Raw genomic sequence first — 23865 nt, forward strand, 5'->3', positions numbered from 1 at the left:
TAAAACAGATTTCTTGAGATATTTAAGAGTGATACTCTGGCACAGTTTGATTAATACCACTGAAAATGCAAAGTCACAGAAAATATGCATTTTAAATCAGTGTCTCGTCCACCACCTGTGAGTAACCCGATTTTAAATAACTGAAAATGACTTAAAAATAATATAGAAAGAAAGAAAGAAAGACTTGCATTTCTATAGCGCCTTTCACGACCACTGGACATCCCAAAGCGCTTTACAGCCAATGAAGTACTTTTATAAGTGGTCACTGTTGTAATGTAGGAAACGCGGCAGCCATTTTGCGCACTGCAAGCTCCCACAAACAGCAATGCGATGATGACCAGATCTTTTGTTTTTAGTGATGTTGATTTGAGAGTTAAATATTGGCCAGAACACCGGGAAGAACTCCTCTACTCTCTTCGAAATAGTGCCATGGGATCTTTTACGCCCGCCTGAGAGGGCAGACGGGGCTTCGGTTTAATGACTCATCTGAAAGGCGGCACCTCCGACAGTGCAGCACTCCCTCAGTACGGCATAGAATCATAGACAGTTACAGCACGGAAGGAGGCCATTTCGGCCCATCGTGTCCGCACCGGCCAACAAAGAGCTATCCAGCCTAATCCCAGTTCCCAGCTCTTGGTCCGTAGCCCTGCAGGTTAGAGCATCCCAACTGCACATCCAAGTACTTTTTAAATGTGGTTAGGGTTCCTGCCTCTACCACCCTTTCAGGCAGTGAGTTCCAGACCCCCACAACCCTCTGGGTGAAGAAATTTCCCCTCAAATCCCCTCTAAACCTTACACCAATTACTTTAAATCTGTGCCCCCTGGTTTTTGACCCCTCTGCTAAGGGAAATAGGTCCTTTCTATCCACTTTATCTAAGCCCCTCATAATTTTATACACCTCAACAAGGTCTCCCCTCAGCTTCCTCTGTTCCAAGGAAAACAGACCCAGCCTATCCAGTCTTTCCTCATAGCTAAGATTCTCTACTCCCGGCAACATCCTTGTAAATCTCCTCTGTACTCTCTCTAGTGCAATCACATCTTTCCTGTATTGTGGTGACCAGGACTGCACGCAGTACTCTAGCTGTGGCCTAACTAGTGTTTTATACAGTTGAAGCATAACCCCCATGATCTTGTATTCTATGCCACGTATGCCTTCTTAACCACCTTATCTACCTGGCCTGCTACCTTCAGGGCTCTGTGGACATGCACTCCAAGGTCCCTTTGTTCCTCTACACTACTCAGTGTCCTACCATTTAATGTGTATTCCCTTTCCTTGTTAGCCCTCCTGAAATGCATTACCTCACACTTCTCCGGATTGAATTCCATTTGCCACTGTTCTGCCCACCTGACCAATTTATTGATATCTTCCTGCAGTCTACAGCTTCCTTTCTTCAGTATCAACCACACAGCCGATTTTAGTATCATCTGCAAACTTCTTAATCATGCCCCCTATATTCAAGTCCAGATCATTGATATATACCACAAAAAGCAAGGGACCTAGTACTGAGCCCTGCGGAACCCCACTGGAAACAGCCTTCCAGTCACAAAAACACCCATCAACCATTACCCTCTGCTTCCTGTCTCCGAGCCAGTTTTGAATCCAACTTGACACTTTGCCCTGGATCCCATGGGCTTTTAACTTCGTGACCATTCTGCCATGTGGAACCTTATCAGAAGCCTTGCTAAAGTCTATATACACTACATCAATCGCACTACCCTCATCTACCCTCCTTGTTACCTCCTCAAAAAATTCAGTCAAGTTTGTCAGATGCGACCTTCCCTTAACAAATCCGTGCTGACTATCCTTGATTAATCCATGTCTTTCTAAATGAAGATTTATCCTGTCCTTCAGAATTCTTTCCAATAATTTTACCACCACTGAGGTTAGGCTGACTGGCCTGTAATTATTTGGACTACCCTTTCTCCCTTTTTAAACAAGGGCACCACATTAGCAGTCCTCCAGTCCTCCGGCACCGCACCTGAAGCCAGAGAGGATTGGAAAATGATGGTCAGGGCCTCTGCTATTTCCTCTTTTGCTTTGTTTAACAGCCTGAGATACATTTCATCCGGGCCTGTGGATTTATCCACTTTTAAAGCTGCTAAACCCATTAATACTTCCTCTCTCACTATGTTTATTTCATCTAATATTTCACACTCCTCCTCCCTGATAGCAATGTCTGCTTCGCTCCTCTCCTTTGTGAAAACAGACGCAAAGTATTCATTAAGAACCCTACCGACGTCTCCCGCCTCCACACACAGATTACCCTCATGATCTCTAATAGACACTACCCTTTCTTTAGTTACCCTCTTACTCTTAATATATTTATAACACATCTGGAGTGTCAGCCTAGATTTTTGTGCTCAAGTCTCTGGAGTGGGACTTTGTGCTCACTTCGGTCTTGGGAAAGCAATTGGGGAAAGGCGGGCGACAAGTGGCCTCAGCGCGTTTGGGATAGAGAGGACAAAAATCAACAAGGGTTCCTCTCCCAGTCATTACCCAGTGATCTCTGCTGGAAAGAGTGCCAGTCTGAATGTCGGGTGAGGACAGGGTTGGGCTCAGATGTGCTGTCCACCACATTTAGAAACATAGAAGATAGGAGCAGGAGTAGGCCATTCGGCCCCTCGAGCCTGCTCCGCCATTCAATGCGATCATGGCTGATCATCCAAATTCAGTACCCTGTCCCTGCTTTCTCCCCATATCCCTTGACCCCTTAGCCTTAAGAAATATATCTAACACCTTCTTGAATATATTTAATGAATTGGCTTCATCTGTCTTTTGTGGTAGAGAATTCCACAGGTTCACCAATCTCTGGGTGAAGAAATTCCTCCTCATCGCTGTCATAAATGGCTTACCCCTTATCCTTAGACTGTGACCCCTGGTTCTGGACTCCCCCGCCATCGGGAACATCCCATAAGAACATAAGAAATAGGAGCAGGAGTAGGCCAATCGGCCCCTCGAGCCTGCTCCGCCATTCAATAAGATCATGGCTGATCTGATCCTAACCGCCAATCTACTATCACTGAACCATCTCCTGAATCTAACAGAATTAGACACACGAAATAGGAGCAGGATCAGGCTACATGACCCCTGGGCCCACTCCGCTACCCACAGGGCCATGATCGATCCGAACCTGGACTCATGTCCAAATTCCTGCCCGCTCCCCGTAACCCTTTATTCCCTTTACTTCTAGGAAACTGTCTATTTCTGTTTTAAATTTATGTAATGATGTAGCTTCTACAGCTTTTTGGGGCAGCATATTCCATGGACCTACCACCCTCTGAGTGAAGTAGTTCCTCCTCATCTCAGTTTTGAAAGAGCAGCCCCTTATTCTAAGACTATGCCCCCTAGTTCTAGTTTCACCCATCATCGGGAACATCCTCCCCGCATCCACCCGATCCAACCCCTTCACAATCTTATATGTTTCAATAAGATCGCCTCTCATTCTTCTGAACTCCAATGAGTAGAGTCCCAATCTACTCAACCTCTCCTCATATGTCCATCCCCTCATCCCCGGGATTAACCGAGTGAACCTTCTTTGTACTGACTCGAGAGCAAGTATGTCTTTTCTTAAGTATGGACACCAAAATTGTATGCAGTATTCCAGGTGCGGTCTCACCAATACCTTGTACAACTGAAGCAATACCTCCCTATTTTTATATTCTATCCCCCTAGCAATGAAAGCCAACATTCCATTGGCCTTCTTAATCACTTGCTGCACCTGCATACTAACCTTTTGAGTTTTGTGCACCAGGACCCCCAGATCCCTTTGTACTTCAGTACTTTCCAGTTTCTTGCCATTAAGATAATAACTTGCTCTACGATTTTTCCTGCCAAAGTGCATAACCTCACACTTTCCAGTATTGTATTCCATCTGCCAAATCTCTGCCCACTTAGCCTGTCTATGTCCCCTTGCAGGTTTTTTATGTCCTCCTCACTCACTACTTTCCCTCCCAGCTTAGTATCATCTGCAAACTTTGATATGTTACACTCGGTCCCCTCCTCCAAATCGTTAATATAGATTGTAAAGAGTTGGGGACCCAGCACTGACCCCTGCGGAACACCACTCGTTACTGATTGCCAGTCTGAGAATGAACCATTTATCCCAACTCTCTGCTTTCTGTTAGATAGCCAATCCTCTATCCTTGCCAGAATATTACCCCCAATCCCGTGATTTTTTATCTTAAGCAATAATCTTTTGTGTGGCACCTTGTCAAATGCCTATTGGAAGTCTAAATACACTACGTCCACTGGTCCCCCTTTATCCACCCTATATGTTACTTCCTCAAAGAACTCCAGCAAATTTGTCAAACATGACTTCCCCTTCATAAAACCATGCTGACTTTGTCCTATTAAATTATGATTATCCAAATGTCCTGTTACTGTCTCCTTAATAATGGACTCCAATATTTTACCTACCACAGATGTTAGGCTAACCGGTCTATAGTTTTCAGCCTTCTGTCTACTGCCCTTTTTAAATAAGGGCGTTACATTAGCAGTTTTCCAGTCTGCTGGGACCTTTGCTGATTCCAGGGAGTTTTGGAAAATTATTACCAATGCATCCACAATCCCTACCGCCACTTCCCTCAAGACCCTAGGATGTAAGCCATCAGGTCCAGGTGATTTATCCTGCCTTGAGTCCCATTATTTTCCCTCCTGCATCTAGTCTGTCTAGTCCTGAACAAAATGCTCGCACTCACCAACTAGGTTCATGTACGAATTGAGGTAAGACTCTGGCAAGGAACTGGAAGTATTGATGGAATGACACCCCAGTACCACCTTCAAAAGAAGAAAAGAGAAAATAGAGGAAAAGAATGAAAATGACCCATGATTTTACTTTCTTACTGGCCTGTTCCGCACACTGAAGTAGGCATTGCTGCAGTAGAGACCCGCAGGCGTAAAATTGTGCAATTCTACAATGAACATGTCACGCAGCAAATTGAGTAACTAAGATATATTGTGCTGTTGAATGGTATTGTGGATATAATTTCCCAAATAGGGATTGAAATCCCTCTGTACACTATTTCAGCAGACTGGGCAATGCCTTTCTGTCAAGTTCCTTTGTGCCGTATGTCAAGGAAGATGTTTATTCACCGAAATGTGTAAAAGGAGTTTGATGCGAATGTGTTAATCAGGCACTAAAAGTAACTCTCAGGGGAATTTCAAATCCCTCCGTGATTTCCAGATTTCAGGGTGAAGTAGTTCCCCATGAGGAGCAAGAGAAAATGAAAGGATGAGTCCAGGATGGGATAAATGGTTCATTCTCGGACTGGCAATCAGTAACTAGTGGTGTTCCACAGGGGTCAGTGCTGGGTCCCCAACTCTTTACAATCTATATTAACGATTTGGAGGAGGGGACCGAGTGTAACATATCAAAGTTTGCAGATGATACTAAGATGGGAGGGAAAGTAGTGAGTGAGGAGGACATAATAAACCTGCAAGGGGACATAGACAGGCTAAGTAAGTGGGCAGAGATTTGGCAGATGGAATACAATACTGGAAAGTGTGAGGTTATGCACTTTGGCAGGAAAAATCGTAGAGCAAGTTATTATCTTAATGGCAAGAAACTGGAAAGTCCTGAAGTACAAAGGGATCTGGGGGTCCTGGTGCAAGAAACTCAAAGGTTAGTATGCAGGTGCAGCAAGTGATTAAGAAGGCCAATGGAATGTTGGCTTTCATTGCTAGGGGGATAGAATATAAAAATAGGGAGGTATTGCTTCAGTTGTACAAGGTATTGGTGAGACCGCACCTGGAATACTGCATACAGTTTTGGTGTCCATACTTAAGAAAAGACATACTTGCTCTCGAATCAGTACAAAGAAGGTTCACTCGGTTAATCCCGGGGATGAGGGGATGGACATATGAGGAGAGGTTGAGTAGATTGGGACTCTACTCATTAGAGTTCAGAAGAATGAGAGGCAATCTTATTGAAACATATAAGATTGTGAAGGGGTTGGATCGGGTGGATGCAGGGAGGATGTTCCCGATGATGGGTGAAACTAGAACTAGGGGGCATAGTCTTAGAATAAGGGGCTGCTCTTTCAAAACTGAGATGAGGAGGAACTACTTCACTCAGAGGGTGGTAGGTCCATGGAATATGCTGCCCCAAAAAGCTGTAGAAGCTACATCATTACATAAATTTAAAACAGAAATAGACAGTTTCCTAGAAGTAAAGGGAATAAAGGGTTATGGGGAGCGGGCAGGAATTTGGACATGAGTCCAGGTTCGGATCGGTCATGGCCCTGTGGGAAGCGGAGCGGGCCCAGGGGCCGTGTAGCCCGATCCTGCTCCTATTTCATGTGTCTAATTCTGTTAGATTCAGGAGATGGTTCTGTGATAGTAGATTGGCGGTTAGGATCAGATCAGCCATGATCTTATTGAATGGCGGAGCAGGCTCGAGGGGCCGATTGACCTACTCCTGCTCCTATTTCTTATGTTCTTATGTCAGAGTCTTATGAACAGGTTACCTCTTAGCTGGGCAATGGTATATTACACATCTCTCCAATTTTCCTCGGAGTTACTCTATAGGGTCGATGAAGTGTGACCTGAGTTGGTTTGCCTTCCTTCCTTCCTGTTGGATAAGCATCTCGTGGCCTGCGAGAAAACTGCACCTTTATTTTTCAATAAAATGACCAACACCAGAAATTGTTATCAATTATTAACTAAAATATTTGAGCTAGTTTCAATTTTTATTAACACATGGATCATATGTTCACAGGTGAAGATGTCACAGGTTAAACAGGTCGGACTTTTGGCTGCTGGCTGTCAGCCATGGAACAAAGATGTTTGTGTTGCCAGTGGAGACAGATTTGCATATTGTGCTACACTGGCTATTTATGTTTACCAGGTAAGCTAAATGCTACGGTTAAGTGGGCTAGAAAACGTACCTGTTGAAAACGAAAGACTTGCATTTACATAGCGCCTTTCACGACCACCGGGTGTCTCAAAGTGCTTGACAGCCAATGAAGTACTTTCTGAAGTGTAGTCACTGTTGTAATGTAGGAAACACAGCAGCCAATTTGCACACAGCAAGCTCCCACAAACAAGGCAATGTGACAATGACCAGATAATCTGTTTTTTTTTGCTAGTGATGTTGATTGAGGGATAAATATTGGCCAGGACACCGGGGAGAACGCCTCTGCTCTTCTTTGAATAGTGCCATGGGATCTTTTACATCCACCTGAGAGAGCAGATGGGGCCTCGATTTAACGTTCCATCCGAAAGACGGCACCTCCGACAGTGCTACACTCCCTCAGCACTGCACTGGACTGGAGTGTCAGCCTAGCTTTTTGTGTTTAAATCTCTGGAGTGGGACTTGAACCCACAACATTCTCAGAGGCAAGGGTGCTACCAACTGAGCCACTGGCTGATACACTGTTGCTCCATATTTTCAGCCTGCAAAGCCTTATTTTCTGTACTAAGTGGGTTTGCTTACATTTTGGGCAAAACTAAGGATTGGTTCTTAATTTTGCGGCTGAAATTCCTATCTTCCTAGATTATCAGTCTGTGCAGAATGGAAACAAACGTCACGTAGCAATGTGACATTGTGAAGTCTTGAAAGAAAATTGCCCTTGTAGTTTCTCCTATTTACTGACTGGAATAACAATCTTGTATATAAAGGATAACTTTATTCAAAGAATGAGGATGTACCCACTGCAGAGGTAGCCTATTTTCCTGGCTTCTAAATTGTCTCCATGATAGCAGACTCCTACCCATCCTCTCATGAGATGGCAGTGTCTAGAGTCACAGTAATAGTTTCTTTGCTTTAAAATTTTGGACTGATCCACTGTAGTCTAGCGGCAACTAGTGATCCAATCCCTGCTAACAGAATAAAGAGGTTGGTATAGCTTTGTGGTTATGATGTATCAAAGTGACCTCGAGCGGGATAATATCGTGGTGGTGAGGTGGTTAAGTTAATTAGTTAGGAGGTGGGATCTAGCCTCAAGCTAGTCAACATAAAGCTAGGCTGATACTCCAGTGCACTGCTGAGGGAGAGCTGCACTGTCAGAGGTGCCGTCTTTCGGATGAGACATTAAACCGAGGCCCCGTCTGCTCTCTCAGGTGGACGTAAAAGATCCCATGGCACTATTTCGAAGAAGAGCAGGGGAGTTATCCCCGGTGTCCTGACCAATATTTATCCCTCAACCAACATCACTAAAACAGATTATCTGGTCATTATCACATTGCTGTTTGTGAGAGCTTGCTGTGCACAAATTGGCTGCCGCGTTTCCCACATTACAACAGTGACTACACTCCAAAAGTACTTCATTGACTGTAAAGCGCTTCGAGACGTCTGGTGGTCGTGAAAGGTGCTGTATAAATGCAAGTCTTCCTTTCTTCTTTCTTTAGATATCTGTCTATTCCTTGATGACCTAGGGACATGGGAATTTTTAGACGTAAAAAGACCAAGGTCCATCTAATTCGTCTTCTACCATCCTGGTAGTTGCCTGGTGCAATAATAATGGAGTTGTTGACTAATTAATCTCTATCAATCAGTCTAAAACAGACCCAGACATGACAAGGGGAAAAACCCTAGTGGTGGAGAGCATTGGGAACCATAGGTCCAAAGTCACCTTTTTCTTCCCAAGCATGCTACACTTACCACATGCCATGTCTTACTGTGTGCAAGGAATAGAAATGGGGTCTTGATGTAAATATTTAATTCTTGGTGGTTTTGTTGGGGAACTGTATAGTTTCCAGGTGGTGGTGCTGGTACCTAGCAGTGCTGGGCTCTGTCTTTCTAATCCTTGATAATTCAGTTAGTGAGTGTTATGCAACCTTGAGTGGGAGATACAGCTCTTTAATCCCCAATAATGTTATTGGAGGGGCGTCTGATTTGTCGGCAGTGAGGCTGTGCTTCTTCAGTTGCAAAATTTTTTATGCTAGATCCAGAATTTGCATTTACCCAAATACTTATGCCCCCCCCCAAAAAAATGGGCAAGGAAATGAAACCTGGAATCATGAAATTCTAAATGAGCCCTTAACTATTCCCACTAAAAGCCGCATTCTAATTTTGCTGTGTTGTCTGATTCAGCTTGATCACCGGTACAATGAATTCAAGCTTCACGCAATCATGTCGGAACACAAGAAGACCATCACGGCTATCTCCTGGTGTCCTCACAACCCGGACATGTTTGCCAGCGCCAGTGCCGACAACCTCGTTATCATTTGGAATGTGGCAGAACAAAAAGTGGTAGCAAGACTAGACAACACAAAAGGTACAATACCCTTTACACTCTAATTGTACTCGCTGCTGAGTGACAGGCTGAATATATATTCTTATAGTGTCAGGATACAGAATATTGTTTCGAGAAATACTCTGAGACTTTGGAGGTTAACATTTTAATTCAAAGTTCCACTATATGCAGCAGTGTAGTGATGTTAGCTAAGGTTTCGCAAAGACCTAAGATGATCAACTTACAGGGTTACGGACAAAAAAGCGGGGATGTGAGACTAAGCACGACTGCTCATTCAAAGAGCTAGCACAGGCACAATGGGCCAAATGGCCTCCTTCGGTGCTGTAGGTTTCTGTGAATGTCTGAATCTATTTTAACCCTCCGACTAACTTGTTTTTTCTTTCTCTCCAGGGATTCCCGCTTCCCTTAGTTGGTGTTGGAATTCAGGTGAGGCAGTGGCATTTGTCTCTCATCGAGGTCCACTGTACATCTGGACTATCTCTGGACCAGACTGTGGGGTAGCAGTACATAAGGAGGCACATAGCTTCCTGTCAGACATCTGCCTTTTTAGGTGGCATCCTAGAAAGAAAGGAAAGGTGGTATTTGGACACACAGATGGGAGCCTGTCTATCTTTCAGCCTGGTAGGTCTCTGTGATTACTGTACCATACAGCCAACAATATGTAGCTGGTTTAGTATAGTTACAAGATACCTTGATTGTTAACCATAGGAACAGGAGTAGGCCATTCAGCCCCTTGAGCCTGTTCTACCATTCAATGAGATCATGGCTGATCTGCGACTTAACTCCATATAGCAGCCTTTGGCCCATATCCCTTAATACCTTTGGTTAACAAAAAGCTATCAATCTCAGATCTAGCATCAATTGACCTTTGCGGAGGAGCGTTCCAAATTCCTACCACCCTTTGTGTGTAGAAGTGTTTCCTAATTTCACTACTAAAAGGTTTGGCTCTAATTTTTAGAACACGCCCCTTAGTCTGAGAATCCCCAACCAGCGGAAATAGTTTCTCTCTATCTACCCTATCTGTTCCTCTTAATATCCTGAAAACTTCAATCAGATCGCCCCTTAACCTTCTAAGTTCTAATGAATACAACCCTAATTTGTGTACTCTCGCCTCGTAATTCTGTCAGGCCTGGACAGACTAGATGCAGGAAGGATGTTTCTGATGGCCGGGGAGTCCAGAACCAGGGGTCATAGTCTAAGGATAAGGGGTAAGCCATTTAGGACTGAGATGAGGAATTTCTTCACCCAGAGAGTGGTGAACCTGTGGAATTCTCTGCCACAGAGGGCGGTGGAGGCCAGTTTATTAAATATATTCAAAAAAGAGTTGGATATATTTCTTAAGGCTAAAGGGATCAAGGGATATGGGGAGAAGGCAGGGACAGGGTACTGAATTTGGATGATCAGCCATGATCTCATTGAATGGCGGAGCAGGCTCGAGGGGCCGAATGGCCTACTCCTGCTCCTATCTTCTATGTTTCTATGTAACTTAACCCTTGAAGTCCGGGTATCATTCTGGTAAACCTACGCTGCACTCCCTCCAAGGCCAATATATCCTTCCTAAGGTGTGGTGCCTAGAACTGCTCACAGTACTCCAGGTGTCATCTAACCAGGGTTTTGTACAGCTGCAGCATAACTTCTACCCCCTCATACTCTAGTCCTCTAGATATAAAGACCAGCATTCCATTAGCCTTTTTTATTATTTTCTGTACCTGTTCATGACATTTTAATGATCTATGTACCTGAACCCCCAAGTCTCTTTGGACATCCACTGGTTTTAGCTTTTCACCATTTAGAAAGTACCCTGTTCTATCCTTTTTAGGTCCAAAGTAGATGACCTCACATTTGCTTACATTGAAATCCATTTGCCACAGTTTTGCCCATTCACTTAATCTATCAATATCCCTTTGTAATTTTATGCTTTCATCTACACTGCCTACAATGCTGCCTATCTTTGTGTCATCGGCAAATTTGGATATATGACTTTCTATACCATCATCTAAGTCGTTAATAAATATTGTGAGTAGTCGGGGCCCCAACTAGGATCCCTGCGGGACACCACTAGTCACATCCTGCCAATTTGAGTACCTACCCATTATCCCTACTCTCTGTCTCCTGCCGGTCAGCCAATTTCCTAACCAGGTCAATAATTTGCCCTCAATTCTGTGGGCTTCTACCTTAGATAACAGTCTCTAATGTGGAACTTTATCAAATGCCTTCTGGAAGTCCATATAAACAACATCCATAGACATTCCCCTGTCCACTACTTTAGTCACCTCTTCAAAAAATTCAATCAGGTTTGTCAGGCATGACCTACCTTTCACAAATCCATGCTGGCTCTCTCTGATCAGTTGAAAATTTTCAAGGTGTTCAGTCACCCTATCCTTAATTATAGACGCTAGCAATTTCCTGACAACAGAAGTTAGGTCTATAATTCCATGTTTTCCCTCTCTCGCCATTCTTAAATAGCGGAGTGACATGTGCAACCAATTTATATATATATATGTATATATATATATATAATTAAATGTTGTGGGCTGGATTTTCCTCTTATGAAAGTCCATATAAACTACATCCATGGACATTTCCTTATCTACTACTTCAGTTACTTCAGAACTGTGAATTGACGCTCCCGGGGCCTACTGCCGCCGTCGCCATGGTGACCTGGGTACCGGTGATAGCACCAGCGGCACAAGGAAAATTTGCATGGGGTTAGCCAACGGCGGTCCTGGCAGGGACGGTGGGGGTTGGGGGGGTCAATCTTGGTTAGGGCAGTGAGGCAGTGGTAAGCCTACACCACCCAATTTCACCCTTTTATTTTTTTCACCGTCACCCTGCCGCACCCCATTCCCCCTTTGTGTTTGTACAAGTGGACAACTATGAATAAATGGGTGAGTGCATGCATATTTATATGAGCGAGTGAGAGGAGCGAGGATAAATACATGTGCAAAGATGGGGAGCAGTGTAGCATAAAACTTTCTGTGACGTTGAGATAACGTGCGGAATATATTTACGCCAAGCTGATTCGCTTTTACACAAATGATGCTTCCTCTAGCTTGGAAATAATCGCCTGTACTTTTTCTCTGCCCTAACTTGATATGGGCACCAGGTGCCAAGAGTCAGAAGCACGTGCTGAGGCCGGAATCCCTAGAGGGAACAGATGAAGAGGATCCAATCACAGCTCTGGAATGGGATCCGCTCTCTACTGACTACCTGCTGGTGGCCAATCTACACAATGGAATTCGGCTGGTTGACTCGGAGTCGCTGTCCTGCATTACAACCTTCAGTTTCCCCAGCGCTGCAGCATCAGTGCAGTGTTTGGCCTGGATTCCCACTGCTCCAGGGATGTTTATAACTGGAGGTGGGGAGAAAATTGTCAGCAACAACAACAAAAAAACTCCCTAAAACAATTCTTCTCTGATTTGCAGTAATTATATATTATGACTTACTTAATGGGTGAGATAATTAAGCCTTTACATTTTGGTAGGAAGAATGGGGAGGTTACTTATCACTTGGAGGGTGCGAGTCTAGGTGGGGTAGAGGAACAAAGGGATCTCGGATTACAAATACATAAATCACTAAAAACAGCGACACAGGTTAACAAGCCATAAAAAAAGCAAACTGAGCACTAGGGTTTATTTCTCGAGGGATAATAGAATTGAAAAGTAGGGAAGTTATGCTAAACCTGTATCGAACCTTGGTTAGACCACACTTGGAGTACTGCGTACAGTTCTGGTCGCCATATTATAAAAAGGATATAGAGACACTGGAGAGGGTGCAGAGAAGATTTACAAGGGTGATACCAGAAATGCGAGGGTATACATATCAGGAAAGGATGAACTGGCTGGGTCTCTTTTCTCTTGAAAAAAGAAGGCTGAAGGGTGACCTAATAGAGGTCTTTAAAATTATGAAAGGTTTTGATAGAGTGAATACAGAGAGAATGTTTCTACTTGTGGGGAAGAGCAAAACTAGAGGCCATCAATATAAGATAGTCACCAAGAAATCCAATAGGGAATTCAGAAGAAACTTCTTTACCCAAAGAGTGGTAAGAATGTGGAACTCGCTACCACAGGGAGTGGTTGAGGCGAATAATCTAGATGCATTTAAGGGGAGGCTAAACAAGCGTATGAGGGAAAAAGGCATAGAGGGTTATGCTGATAGATTTAGATGAGGAAAGACGGGAGGAGGCTCGAGTGGAGCATAAACGCCGGCATGGACTGGTTGGGCTGAATGTCCTGTTTCTGTGCCATATATCCTATGTAATCATAGAAGATGAAACATAGAAGATAGGAGCAGGAGTAGGCCATTCGGCCCCTCGAGCCTGCTCCGCCATTCAATGCGATCATGGCTGATCATCCAAATTCAGTACCCGGTCCCTGCTTTCTCCCCATACCCCTTGATCCCTTTAGCCTTAAGAAATATATCCAACTCCTTCTTGAATATATTTAATGAATTGGCCTCTACTGCCTTCTGTGGTAGTGAATTCCACAGGTTCACCACTCTCTGGGTGAAGAAATTCCTCCTCATTTCTGTCCTAAATTGCCTACCCCTTATCCTCAGACTGTGACCCCTGGTTCTGGACTCCCCGACCATCGGGAACATCCTTCCTGCATCTAGTCTGTCCAGTCCTGTCAGAATTTTATAAGTTTCAATGAGATCCCCTCTCATTCTTCTAAACTCCAGCGAATACAAGCCCAATCGACCCAATCTCTCCTCATACTTAATTCTGCCATCCCAGGTATCAGCCTGGTGAATCTTCGCTGCACTCCTTCCACGGCAAGAACATCCTTCCTCAGATAAGGCAACCAAAACTGCACACAATACTCAAGATGTGGTCTCACCAAGGCCCTGTACAACTGGAGCAAGACATCCTTGTTCCTGTACTCAAACCCTCTCGCTACGAAGGCCAACATACCATTTGCCTTCTTAACCGCCTGCTGCACCTGCATGCTTACCTTCAGCGACTGGTGCACAAGGACACCCAGGTCTCGTTGCACTTCCCCTTCTCCCAATCTATTGCCATTCAGATAATAATCTGCCTTCCTGTTTTTGCCACCAAAGTGGATAACCTCACATTTATCCACGTTATATTGCATCTGCCATGCTTCTGCCCAATCACCCAACCTGTCCAAATCATCCTGGAGTTTCTTGGCATCCTCCTCACAGCACACACGCCCACCCAGCTTTGTGTCATCTGCAAATTTGGAGATATTACATCTAGTTCCCTTGTCTAGACCATTAATATATATTGTGAATAGCTGGGGTCCAAGGACCGATCCCTGCGGTACCCCACTAGTCACTGCCTGCCACTCAGAAAAAGACCCGTTTATTCCAACTCTTTGCTTTCTGTCTGCCAACCAGTTCTCTATCCAAGTCAATACCTTGCTCCCAATCCCATGTGCCTTAACTTTACACGCTAATCTCTTATGCGGGACCTTATCGAAAGCCTTCTGAAAGTCCAAATATACCATATCCACTGGTTCTCCCTTATCTGTTTTACCAGTTACATCCTCAAAAAATTCTTGTAGATTAGTCAAGCACGATTTACCTTTTGTAAATCCATGTTGAGTTTGTCTGATCCTGTCACTGCTTTGCAAGTGCTCTGCTATTACATCTTTTACAATGGACTCTAGCATTTTCCCCACTACCGATGTCAGGCTTACCGGTCTGTAATTCCCTGTTTTCTCTCTACCACCTTTTTTGAATAGTGGGGTAACATTAGCTACCCTCCAATCCATGGGTACTGTTCCAGATTCCATCGAATGTTGGATGATGACCAGCAATGCATCCACTATTTCTAGGGCCACTTCCTTAAGTACCCTAGGATGTAGATTATCAGGCCCTGGGGATTTATCGGCCTTCAACCCCATCAATTTCCCTAACACCATTTCCCTACAAATACTGATTTCTTTCAGTTCCTCCCTTTCATCAGACCCTATGTTCCCTGACATCTGTGGGAGGTTATTTGTGTCCTCCTTTGTGAAGACGGAACCAAAAAATGTATTTAATTGGTTCTCCATTTCTTTGTTCCCCATTATAAACTCCCCTGATTCTGACTGCAAGGGACCTACGCTTGACTTCACCAATCTTTTTCTCTTCACATATCTATAATATCTAAGTGTTGTGTCTCCTTGTGTTCTTATACTATATATATTACAGACACTTTTAGTTCATTTTAGTTAGTGCTTTTACTTTGCTGTATTCTTGCTTTGTTACAGTGCTGCCACATGGTGCGGAGCGATACAAGATGTCCGACGCTGCACTGTGCACTGCCCGTGCACAGTGTGCCACATAGCAATATAACTACACCATACCAAAGTAGTTCCATACCAAAGTAGTGCCATTTAACAATGTGATACTATAACAAAGTAACACTAAGTAAGCCTGTAATAGTGAGCTGTGAAGTGTGTCAGCCGTGGATATGCGACAAGCAAAATACACAGGCCCTGAATTTCCACGGGGATTTCCTGACAGAACTTCGACAGGACATTAGCAGAACTCCCAGAGAAGTTGTTTACTCTGGGGAGGTTTCCACTGATCATCCGCCAGGGATCCCCCATGGAAAATCCAGGCAAGATTTCCATTCAAGATCATTCGTAAAAATCAAAAAAAAATTCACGCTTAGATCGCACTCCTCGCATTAAAGAGCTCCTCGGCGTGTTTCACAAGGGGGAGAAGCGGAAACCAAGCACGGAATCAAAAGTTTTAAAGGGGGAGACCAAGGAGGGGGTGGTTTGAAGACAGAGTTTTAGGAGGCTTCTAAAGGCAGCTCGGCAAATAACAACAACAGCTTGCATTTATATAGTGCATTTAACTTAAACGTTCGAAGGCGCTTAACACGAATGTTATCAAACAAAGTTTGACACTGAGCCACACATTAGGACAGATGACCAAAAGCTTGGTCAAAGAGGTAGGCTTTAAGGAGCATTTTAAAGGAGGAGAGAGAGGTAGGGGGGCAGAAAGGCTTAGGAAGGGAATTGTAGAGCTTAGGGCCTATGCAGCTGAAGGCACGGCCGCCAATGATGGAACGATTAGAATCAGGGATGCGCAAGGGGCCAGAATTGTAGAAGTGCAGTGACTGCTAAGGGTTGTAGGGCTGGAGGAGGTTACAGAGATAGGGGGCGGGGGGGCGGAGAGCACCACGGAGGAATTTGAAAACAAGGATGAGAATTTTAAAATCGAGGTGTTACCACACCTGGAGCCAATGTGGGTCAGCAAGCGCAGGGCTGCTAGGTAAAGGGGACTTGGCGCGAGTTAGGACACGGGCAGTCGAGTTTTAGATGCGCTCAAGTGTAAGGGTGTAAGATGGGAGGCCGGCCTGGAGAGCGTTGGAATAGTCAAGTCTAGAGGTAACAAAGGCATGGTTGAAGTTTTCAGCAGCAAATGAGCTGGGGCAAGGGCGGAGTTGGGTGGTGTTAAGGCAGTGGAAGTAAGTGGCCTTGGTGAGAACGAGGTTATGTGATCAGAAGCTCATCTCGGCAAAGTGGTTTTGGAGCAGAGTTCCAGGGTGCAGTGCATAGTGGCTCTTGTAGTACACATGGGATACACTGTGTTTGAGCAAGTGCTAGCAGCTCGTATTACTGGCTCCACCTGTTTAATTATGTATATATTTATATTACTTTTGCATGAGTAAACAATAACTTAGCTTTGCCCAGTAGGTTACCAATTCACGTGAGTGAAAAATAAAACTACTGATGCCCACGTATGAGTCATTAGGTGTCAGCCGTGGCTCGTTCGCCTCTGAGTCAGGAGGATATGGGTTCCAGTCCCACTCCAGAGACTTGAGTACGTGATCTAGGCTGTGTAAGATCTTAATGATCTCTGAGTTCTTGAACAAGACACCAATAGGCAGCAGCCAGTATGTTTGAGCAATAGATCAAGATTTATTAAGCATACAGCGTAATATACTTAATATTAGGCGATAGTTTTAACGAGTAGCTCGCAGCCCTAGGTTTCTGGAACCTCTCAGACACAGATGACGTTGTCTTAAGCCTGTTCCTTTGTTCTCGCAGTATGTCTGTGTAAAGTTGTTCTTTGAGTATTGAGGTTTTAACCCTTTTCTTATCAACAGTTCGTTTGGCCAGTGTCCATATATGGGCCTAGAAATTCAGTTGGGCGCGCCAGCCGTTAGCGCCTTAGGAGGAGTAGATCTCGAGCGCTAGGCGCTTATCGCCCAGGCGCAGCGCGATCTGCGCCTCTCCCCAACTTCAGGACACATTTAGCGCCGGCGCAAAGTCTTAGCGCGCGCCCTGCTGCACGCGCAGATCATGACGTCATTTAATAGTGCAACGCCCTTTGTGCGCCCCAAACCGGAACTTCACTCGCGCCGGCCCATTGTGCGCCGGGCGGCCCGAGCGACTGTGAAGTGGAACGGTACACAGGCCAGCCGGGCCGCGGGGAGCGCAAATTAAAGGGCACTTACCCAGCAGTATAAAGGCCAGCCATTTTGCAGCATTCACTCTTGTGCAACGGTTTTTTGGACAGAGACCAAGGAGGAGAGTTTACTGGTTTGGACCAACACTTGGACAGGTATTTTTGGCTCAGGCCAGAGCTTACCAATTATCTTTGCCTTCATTCAGAGCTCAGTGTTTGCCAGCATATAATGGGGGCTGCATTGGGTGGCAACGCTGAATTTCAGCCTTATGCCAGAAGGGCTTACAGACGCCGTGAGAGAGTGGCAGCCCTGGCTAGACGCAGAGGGGGCAACAGGCGTCGCCAACTGAGGCCTTACCCACGCAGGGTATACCGCCAGCAGACCTCCTATCTGACCATGTCTGCCGCGATGTGTGTTAGGAGGCTGCGATTCCGAAGGGAGGTGGTTGCAGACATCTGCCGGCTGCTTCAGAGAGATCTGCAGCCACAGCTGATGCGCAGGACGTCTCTGTCGGTGGCAGTGAAGGTGACGGTGGCTCTCAACTTCTATGCCTCCGGCTCCTTCCAATCCGCTACTGGGGACATCGCTAACATCTCCCAGTTCGCCGTGCATTGCTGCATCCGCCAGGTGACCGAAGCCCTTTTCAGAAGGAGACATCAATTCATCTCCTTCCCCATGACGTGGACAAGCAGCAGCAGCGTGCAGTGGGGTTTGCAAGAATAGCGGGCTTCCCCATGGTGCAGGGCGCCATTGACTGCATGCATGTGGCTTTGCGGGCACCTCTTGAGCATGCCGAGGAGTACCGCAACCGGAAGGGCTATCATTCCCTCAATGTACAGCTGGTGTGTGACCACAGGCAGCGCATCCTAGCTGTCAATGCCCGCTTTCCAGGCAGCAGCCACGATGCCTTTATCCTGCGACAGACAACTGTAGCTGACATGTTCCAGGCACAGCCTCCCCCAAGAGGATGGCTTATCGGGGACAAAGGCTATCCTTTGTGTACCTGGCTCATGACCCCGCTCCGCGTGCCCACGACCCCTGCTGAAGAGGCATACAACGAGAGCCATCAAGCGACGAGGAACCTCATAGAACAAACAATCGGCGTGCTCAAGCAATGGTTCCGCTGTCTCGATCACTCCGGGGGAGCCCTCCAGTATTCGCAGGATCGAGTCTCCCAATTCGTCGTCGTTTGCTGCATGCTGCACAACCTGGCTATCCGCAGGACTCAGGCACTGCCACCTCACGTTGGACCACCACCTCAGGAGGAGGAGCAGGAGGAGCATGAGGACGACGAGGACGAGGAGTACCAGCCCAGGAGGGACGCACAAGGTCCAAGGGACGCACAAGGTCCAAGGGCCGCCCGTCGGCGGCTTATTGAACGTCACTTCTAGGCCCCCTGTCAGGGAATGGCTTGTGCCAATGATAGAACATGATTGCAGCTGCTCCGCAAGCCCTCAGCCGGTTAAGGCAACAAACACTTCAAAGATCAAACATGGACAATGTGAATAAATAAAATGCTTTATTGTACAAACTCTGGGCCCTTCCCACATGAAAACCAAAAACAGATGAAACCCCCAAAAAACACTCAAACACATTACTCGCTCCCACAACCTGGAGAGGGTTAACAAAATAGGGCAACTAAAATGGCCGTCATTCTCGGCCTTCGTCAAAAACAAACATCACATCATCGGCCTTCAAAAAACAAACATCCAATTCTCGGCCTCAAGAAACAAACACAAATGGCCACACATTCGACTATTTGGCCCGCTAGGGCGATGCCTTGGCCATCTTTGGGTGGCCGCTGCCCGCCCTGCTGCTCCGCCTCAAAGTAAGGCCATTGGCTGCTGCAAGGCTGGGGGCAGGCTCCTGAGGGGCACATGTCGTGACGGCAGATGCCCTTGGGGGTCGGCCTAGTCGAGGTCTGGCCGTCGAGCGGGCGGCTGTTGATTGCTGCAGCTGTGGCTGGCCAGCATCAGTCGCTGCAGCAGCTCCTGGCAGCTCCACTGGGGGAGTGGCAGTGGCAGCTGGAGGAATGGCAGCAAGCTGGCGGATGGCAGAAGCTCGCTGGTCGCCTGAGACACTGGCACTCGCCCGGGCCAGCACTGCAGAGGGACAGACCGCTGTGCTGCTGCAGCGCGCCGGGTGCCCTGGCGATGCCTGGCTGACACAGCGAGTGTGGCAGCAGTGAGTGCCCGTGTTGACCTGTTCACTGACCGCAGCAGAGCAGCCAGTGACTGGACAGCACCACTGATCACCTGGCCAGTCGCTGACAGATCTGCCCGGTATTCCGCCCGACTGGTGGCCTCTAAGGGCCCGAACTCGGCCACACTCCGAGAGAGGGAATCGATGGACTCAGGCAACCGTGCCACTGCCGCCATGAGCTCCGTGTGCCGGCGCTCCGAGTCCACGGACAAGTCTTCGAGGCGTTCCATCTCCTCGGCGAAGAGCATCTCCTGACTGGAGGCCGGACTCTCCCTCTGGGGAGAAGGCCGCCGAGCTGGCCGACCCTTCCTGCGTTGCTGGAGGCCGCTGGGCCCAGCAATTGGACTCCCCTCCGACGCATCCCCCCTCTGGGGAGAAGGCCGCCGAGCTTCCACCCCCCTCCCGCCTTTCTGCAGCACGCAGGTCCCAGGAGCTCCCCTCCCCTTCGACACTTCCGCCACGCTGCCCTCCAGGGAAGACGTGCCCCCTACATTGGCCTGGGTGGCCGCGGCTGAGGGTTCCCCTGATGGGCCGCCTTCCTCTTGCTCCTCCTCCTGCTCCTCCTCGGAGGGTCTGTCACTGGCAAGTTGAGGGACCTCCTCTTGACCATCTGAAGGCACAAGAGTAGCTTTAGAGTGAGGAGAGGGCGTCAGTGCGGGATGCATGAGTGGTGGCATTCAGCGCATTGGTCGGACAGTGGCAAAGGATGTAGATCTGATGCGCAAGTGGGACGAGAGAGGTGCAAAAGGTGATGTCCTTACCATTGCTGCCCAGAACAGGGGCGGCATCTCCACATGCAACGGGCCCAATCACCCGGCCACCCATGAGGCGCTCCACGCGATGTTGCAGGTCGGTGAGTGGCTGGATATGGGGTCGGCCTCCCCCGGTCGCAGTCCGGCTCTTGCGATTATTCACCAGCTTGGCCTGCAAGAGAAAGGACGGCCTCTAAGTACAGTGTGTCGCCGTGATCTGGTGTGCACTGCCTCCCATGGTGGAATAGCCTGGCCAGTGTGTCGCCATGATCTGGTGTGCAATGCCTCCCATGGTGGAATAGCCTGGCCAGTGTGTCACCATGATTTGGTGTGCACTGCCTCCCATGGTGGAATAGCCTGGCCAGTGTGTCGCCATGATCTGGTGTGCAATGCCTCCCATGGTGGAATAGCTTGGCCAGTGTGTTAAGTGCAGAATGTGCAATTGATGCTCATGCCTGTCCCATAGCTGCTGGATGAAGGCTGGCCATTAGAGCTTTCAGGTCCCTTTGCCCATAATGTGAGGTGCACATGCAAGGATGAGGAGGTCATTGGAAAGGGTACTCACCCTGACAATGCGTGTGAGGTCATTTAACTTTTTGCGGCATTGGGCACCGGTCCTGGGGACGTCGCTGTTGGCTGACAGCTTGCTGGCGACATGCCTCCAGGCTCTCCTGTAGACGCGGACCGTCGCCTTCTTGCCATTGTCTGGGTACAAAACATGGTGCCTCTTCTCCACAGCAGCAAGCAGCACACTCAGATCACGCTCTGAGAAGCGCTGCGCACGTTCACGGGCCTTCTCCATGTCTTCAGGCGCTATTTGGGTCCAGCAGCAGTGTTCAGGCCTAGCTGGAGGGCTCCACTATCCAGGGCGTGGCAGCAGACACAGTCGACCCTTCCCCCTTAAGAGCTGGCCGGCGCCAGGGTGTCTGCTGTCAATCACGAGATGGCCGCACCTGCGCTGCGCCCGGCCTCGGCGCTATCGATCACCACCTCCGGCTTAGCGCCCAAAGAGAGGCGTCCAGCAGCAGTTTTAGCGCTCGCCCGAACTAGTAGGGCGAAGCTAATGAATATCGGAGAAGTGGCATAGATTTGGCGGCGGCCGCAAACTTTAGCGGACGCCCCACTTTAGCGCCCCAAAAGTGGCGTCAATGAATTTCTAGGCCATGGTCTTTAACAAAATTACCTTTTATAATTGGTTCTAATGGCCAAAATACCATTGTCACTCAGACTAAGGTAGCATCCCGCCTTTCCAGTATTTTTCCACCAACTTTGCCATGTTCAGTGTTATCTTGTTTATAGTTTTTCACTCCATTGGAATTTACTTTATCTCTTTCATTTCTAGCCTCCCTGGTACAAGGCCTTTACACCAAGGGCCCATATCAGTGCTGTCTCACTTGCCTTGAGGTATCCAGACTATCTCACCTTAATCTACCAGATAAATACCTTATCTCCATGATCTCTCTCATTTTATATCCTTATACTAATTATTTTTTAAATATTATTGCATTTAGTTTTGGTAAGCAAATTCTAAGTTCTGTACAGCATTATAATATGTTATTTAATGATTTAACCCTCACTCGCAGTCTGGGGCTGGTTGTTATCAAAACTTAGTCAAGACTGCTTTTCACTGTCTGCAGCTACATTTTGAACAAGTCTTAGCTTTTTAGTTACCCAGGAGTAATTATGGGTAATATTATTTGGTCAATGGCTACACTTGAAGTTATACATATATGATTCTCGTCTACTAAATATCAGCCTTTCGTACAGCTGACACTCCAGTGCAGTACCGAGGGTGTGCTGCATTGTTGGAGGTGCCGTCTTTCAAATGAGACATTAAACCAAGCCCCCGTCCGCCCTCTCAGATGGACATGGCACTTTATGAAGATGAACAGGGGTGTCCTCGCCAATATTTAGCCCTCAAACAACATCATTAAAACAGATTATCTGGTCATTATCACATTGCTGTTTGTGGGACCTTGCTGTGTGCAAATTGGCTGCTGCATTTCCTACATTACAACAGTGACTGCACTTCATAAGTGCTCCATTGCCTGTAAAGCACTTTGGGACATCCTGAGATCGTGAAAGGCGCTATATAAATGCAAGTCTTTCTTCTTTCTTTGCGCTCTCTCAATTATTTTGTAAGAGATACTAGTGGGATTACATCAGTGGTATCTGAAATCACCTTGTTCCTTTCCTGCTATTCTTAAAGTTGAGAGGTTTATGCAGCCCTTTATCTGAAACTTAAGCTGGTAGTACCTAATATTATCTTGTTCATGTCCACATGGTCTCAGAGTGACAAGCTTGTGTGGCCCATTGTCTGAAACTGTGCGATTAACTAGGGACTCATTGTCATGCTTGCCTACCACCTTTCTTGTACTCCAATGTTCTTTTTCTGGTCATTAGATTCTCAAGTTGGTGTCTTGCGTGTTTGGAATGTCTCAAGAACAACACCAATCGATAACTTCAAGTTGAAGAAGACAGGGTTTCATGCTTTACATGTGCTGAATTCCTCACCAAAGAAAAAATGTAGGTAGCAATTTGAAAGAAACTATCATTCATGGCCTATGGTGAGGATTGGAAAGTTAATCGATTAAAGTTGCTTACCACAGTCCATAATAATACTGGGCCGAATTGATATCTGTTTATAATATTTACCTGTTATAAGTGCACTTTCACAGCACAAATTTATATTCCCTTGCAATGAATTACACTCTTAATTGCATTCTCTTTTTAAATTACGTGTTTTTGGTATCTGATTTCCTTTTGCTCATTAAGGTGAGGGTCTCTGTTCGGGTACCCAGTGTCAAAATTACCCGCAGATAGAGTGCATGGTAGCCAACTGCAAAGTTCTTACGATTCTGCCTTAGCCTCACCCTGAACAGGCTGGGGCTCTTTCCTCCAGAAAAGAGAAAGCTGAGAGGAGGTAACCTAATAGAGGTCTTTAAAATTGAGAAAGGGTTTGATTGGGTAAACGTAGAGAAGATGTTTCCACTTGTGAGGGGGAGACCAAAACTAGGGGCCATAAAACATGAGACAGTCACCAATATATCCAGGATACCTGCTTTACCCACAGAGTGCTGAAAATGTGGAACTCGCTACCACAAGGAGTAGCTGAGGCGAATAGCATTGATGCATTTACGGGGAAGCTAGATAAGCACGAGGGAGAAATGAATCGAAGGATATGCCCCAAATTGTCCTGATTGAATTTGGAGTTAACACTATTGCGTCACCTGTCTTTCTTTCTCAGATGTACTCTTGCAAGGGCTCGATTTTGCCAGGCCTGAGGAGGCGGGATTGGAGGCGTGTGAGGTGGTAAAATCGCAAAAAATGGCAGGCGGGCCCTGA

At 46.7% G+C, this 23865-nt stretch overlaps 1 protein-coding gene across 3 annotated transcripts in view; it reads left to right on the top strand.

The window, feature by feature from the left end:
• wdr17 (WD repeat domain 17) overlaps window positions 1-23865 on the top strand; it is a 242168-nt gene that overhangs the window by 45683 nt on the left and 172620 nt on the right. For all 3 annotated transcript variants that reach the window (XM_085977976.1, XM_085977929.1, XM_085977981.1), the window contains 5 exons: window positions 6717-6845; window positions 9033-9216; window positions 9586-9816; window positions 12302-12553; window positions 22924-23046. In XM_085977976.1, coding sequence (XP_085834102.1) covers window positions 6723-6845; window positions 9033-9216; window positions 9586-9816; window positions 12302-12553; window positions 22924-23046 — 913 coding nt within the window. In that variant the 5' untranslated portion in view covers window positions 6717-6722. The remainder of the gene's footprint in view (window positions 1-6716; window positions 6846-9032; window positions 9217-9585; window positions 9817-12301; window positions 12554-22923; window positions 23047-23865) is intronic.

Source organism: Somniosus microcephalus, chromosome 1, assembly GCF_052327205.1.
Source record: "Somniosus microcephalus isolate GS21.2 chromosome 1, FLI_Smic_1.0, whole genome shotgun sequence".
NCBI lineage: Eukaryota > Metazoa > Chordata > Chondrichthyes > Squaliformes > Somniosidae > Somniosus > Somniosus microcephalus.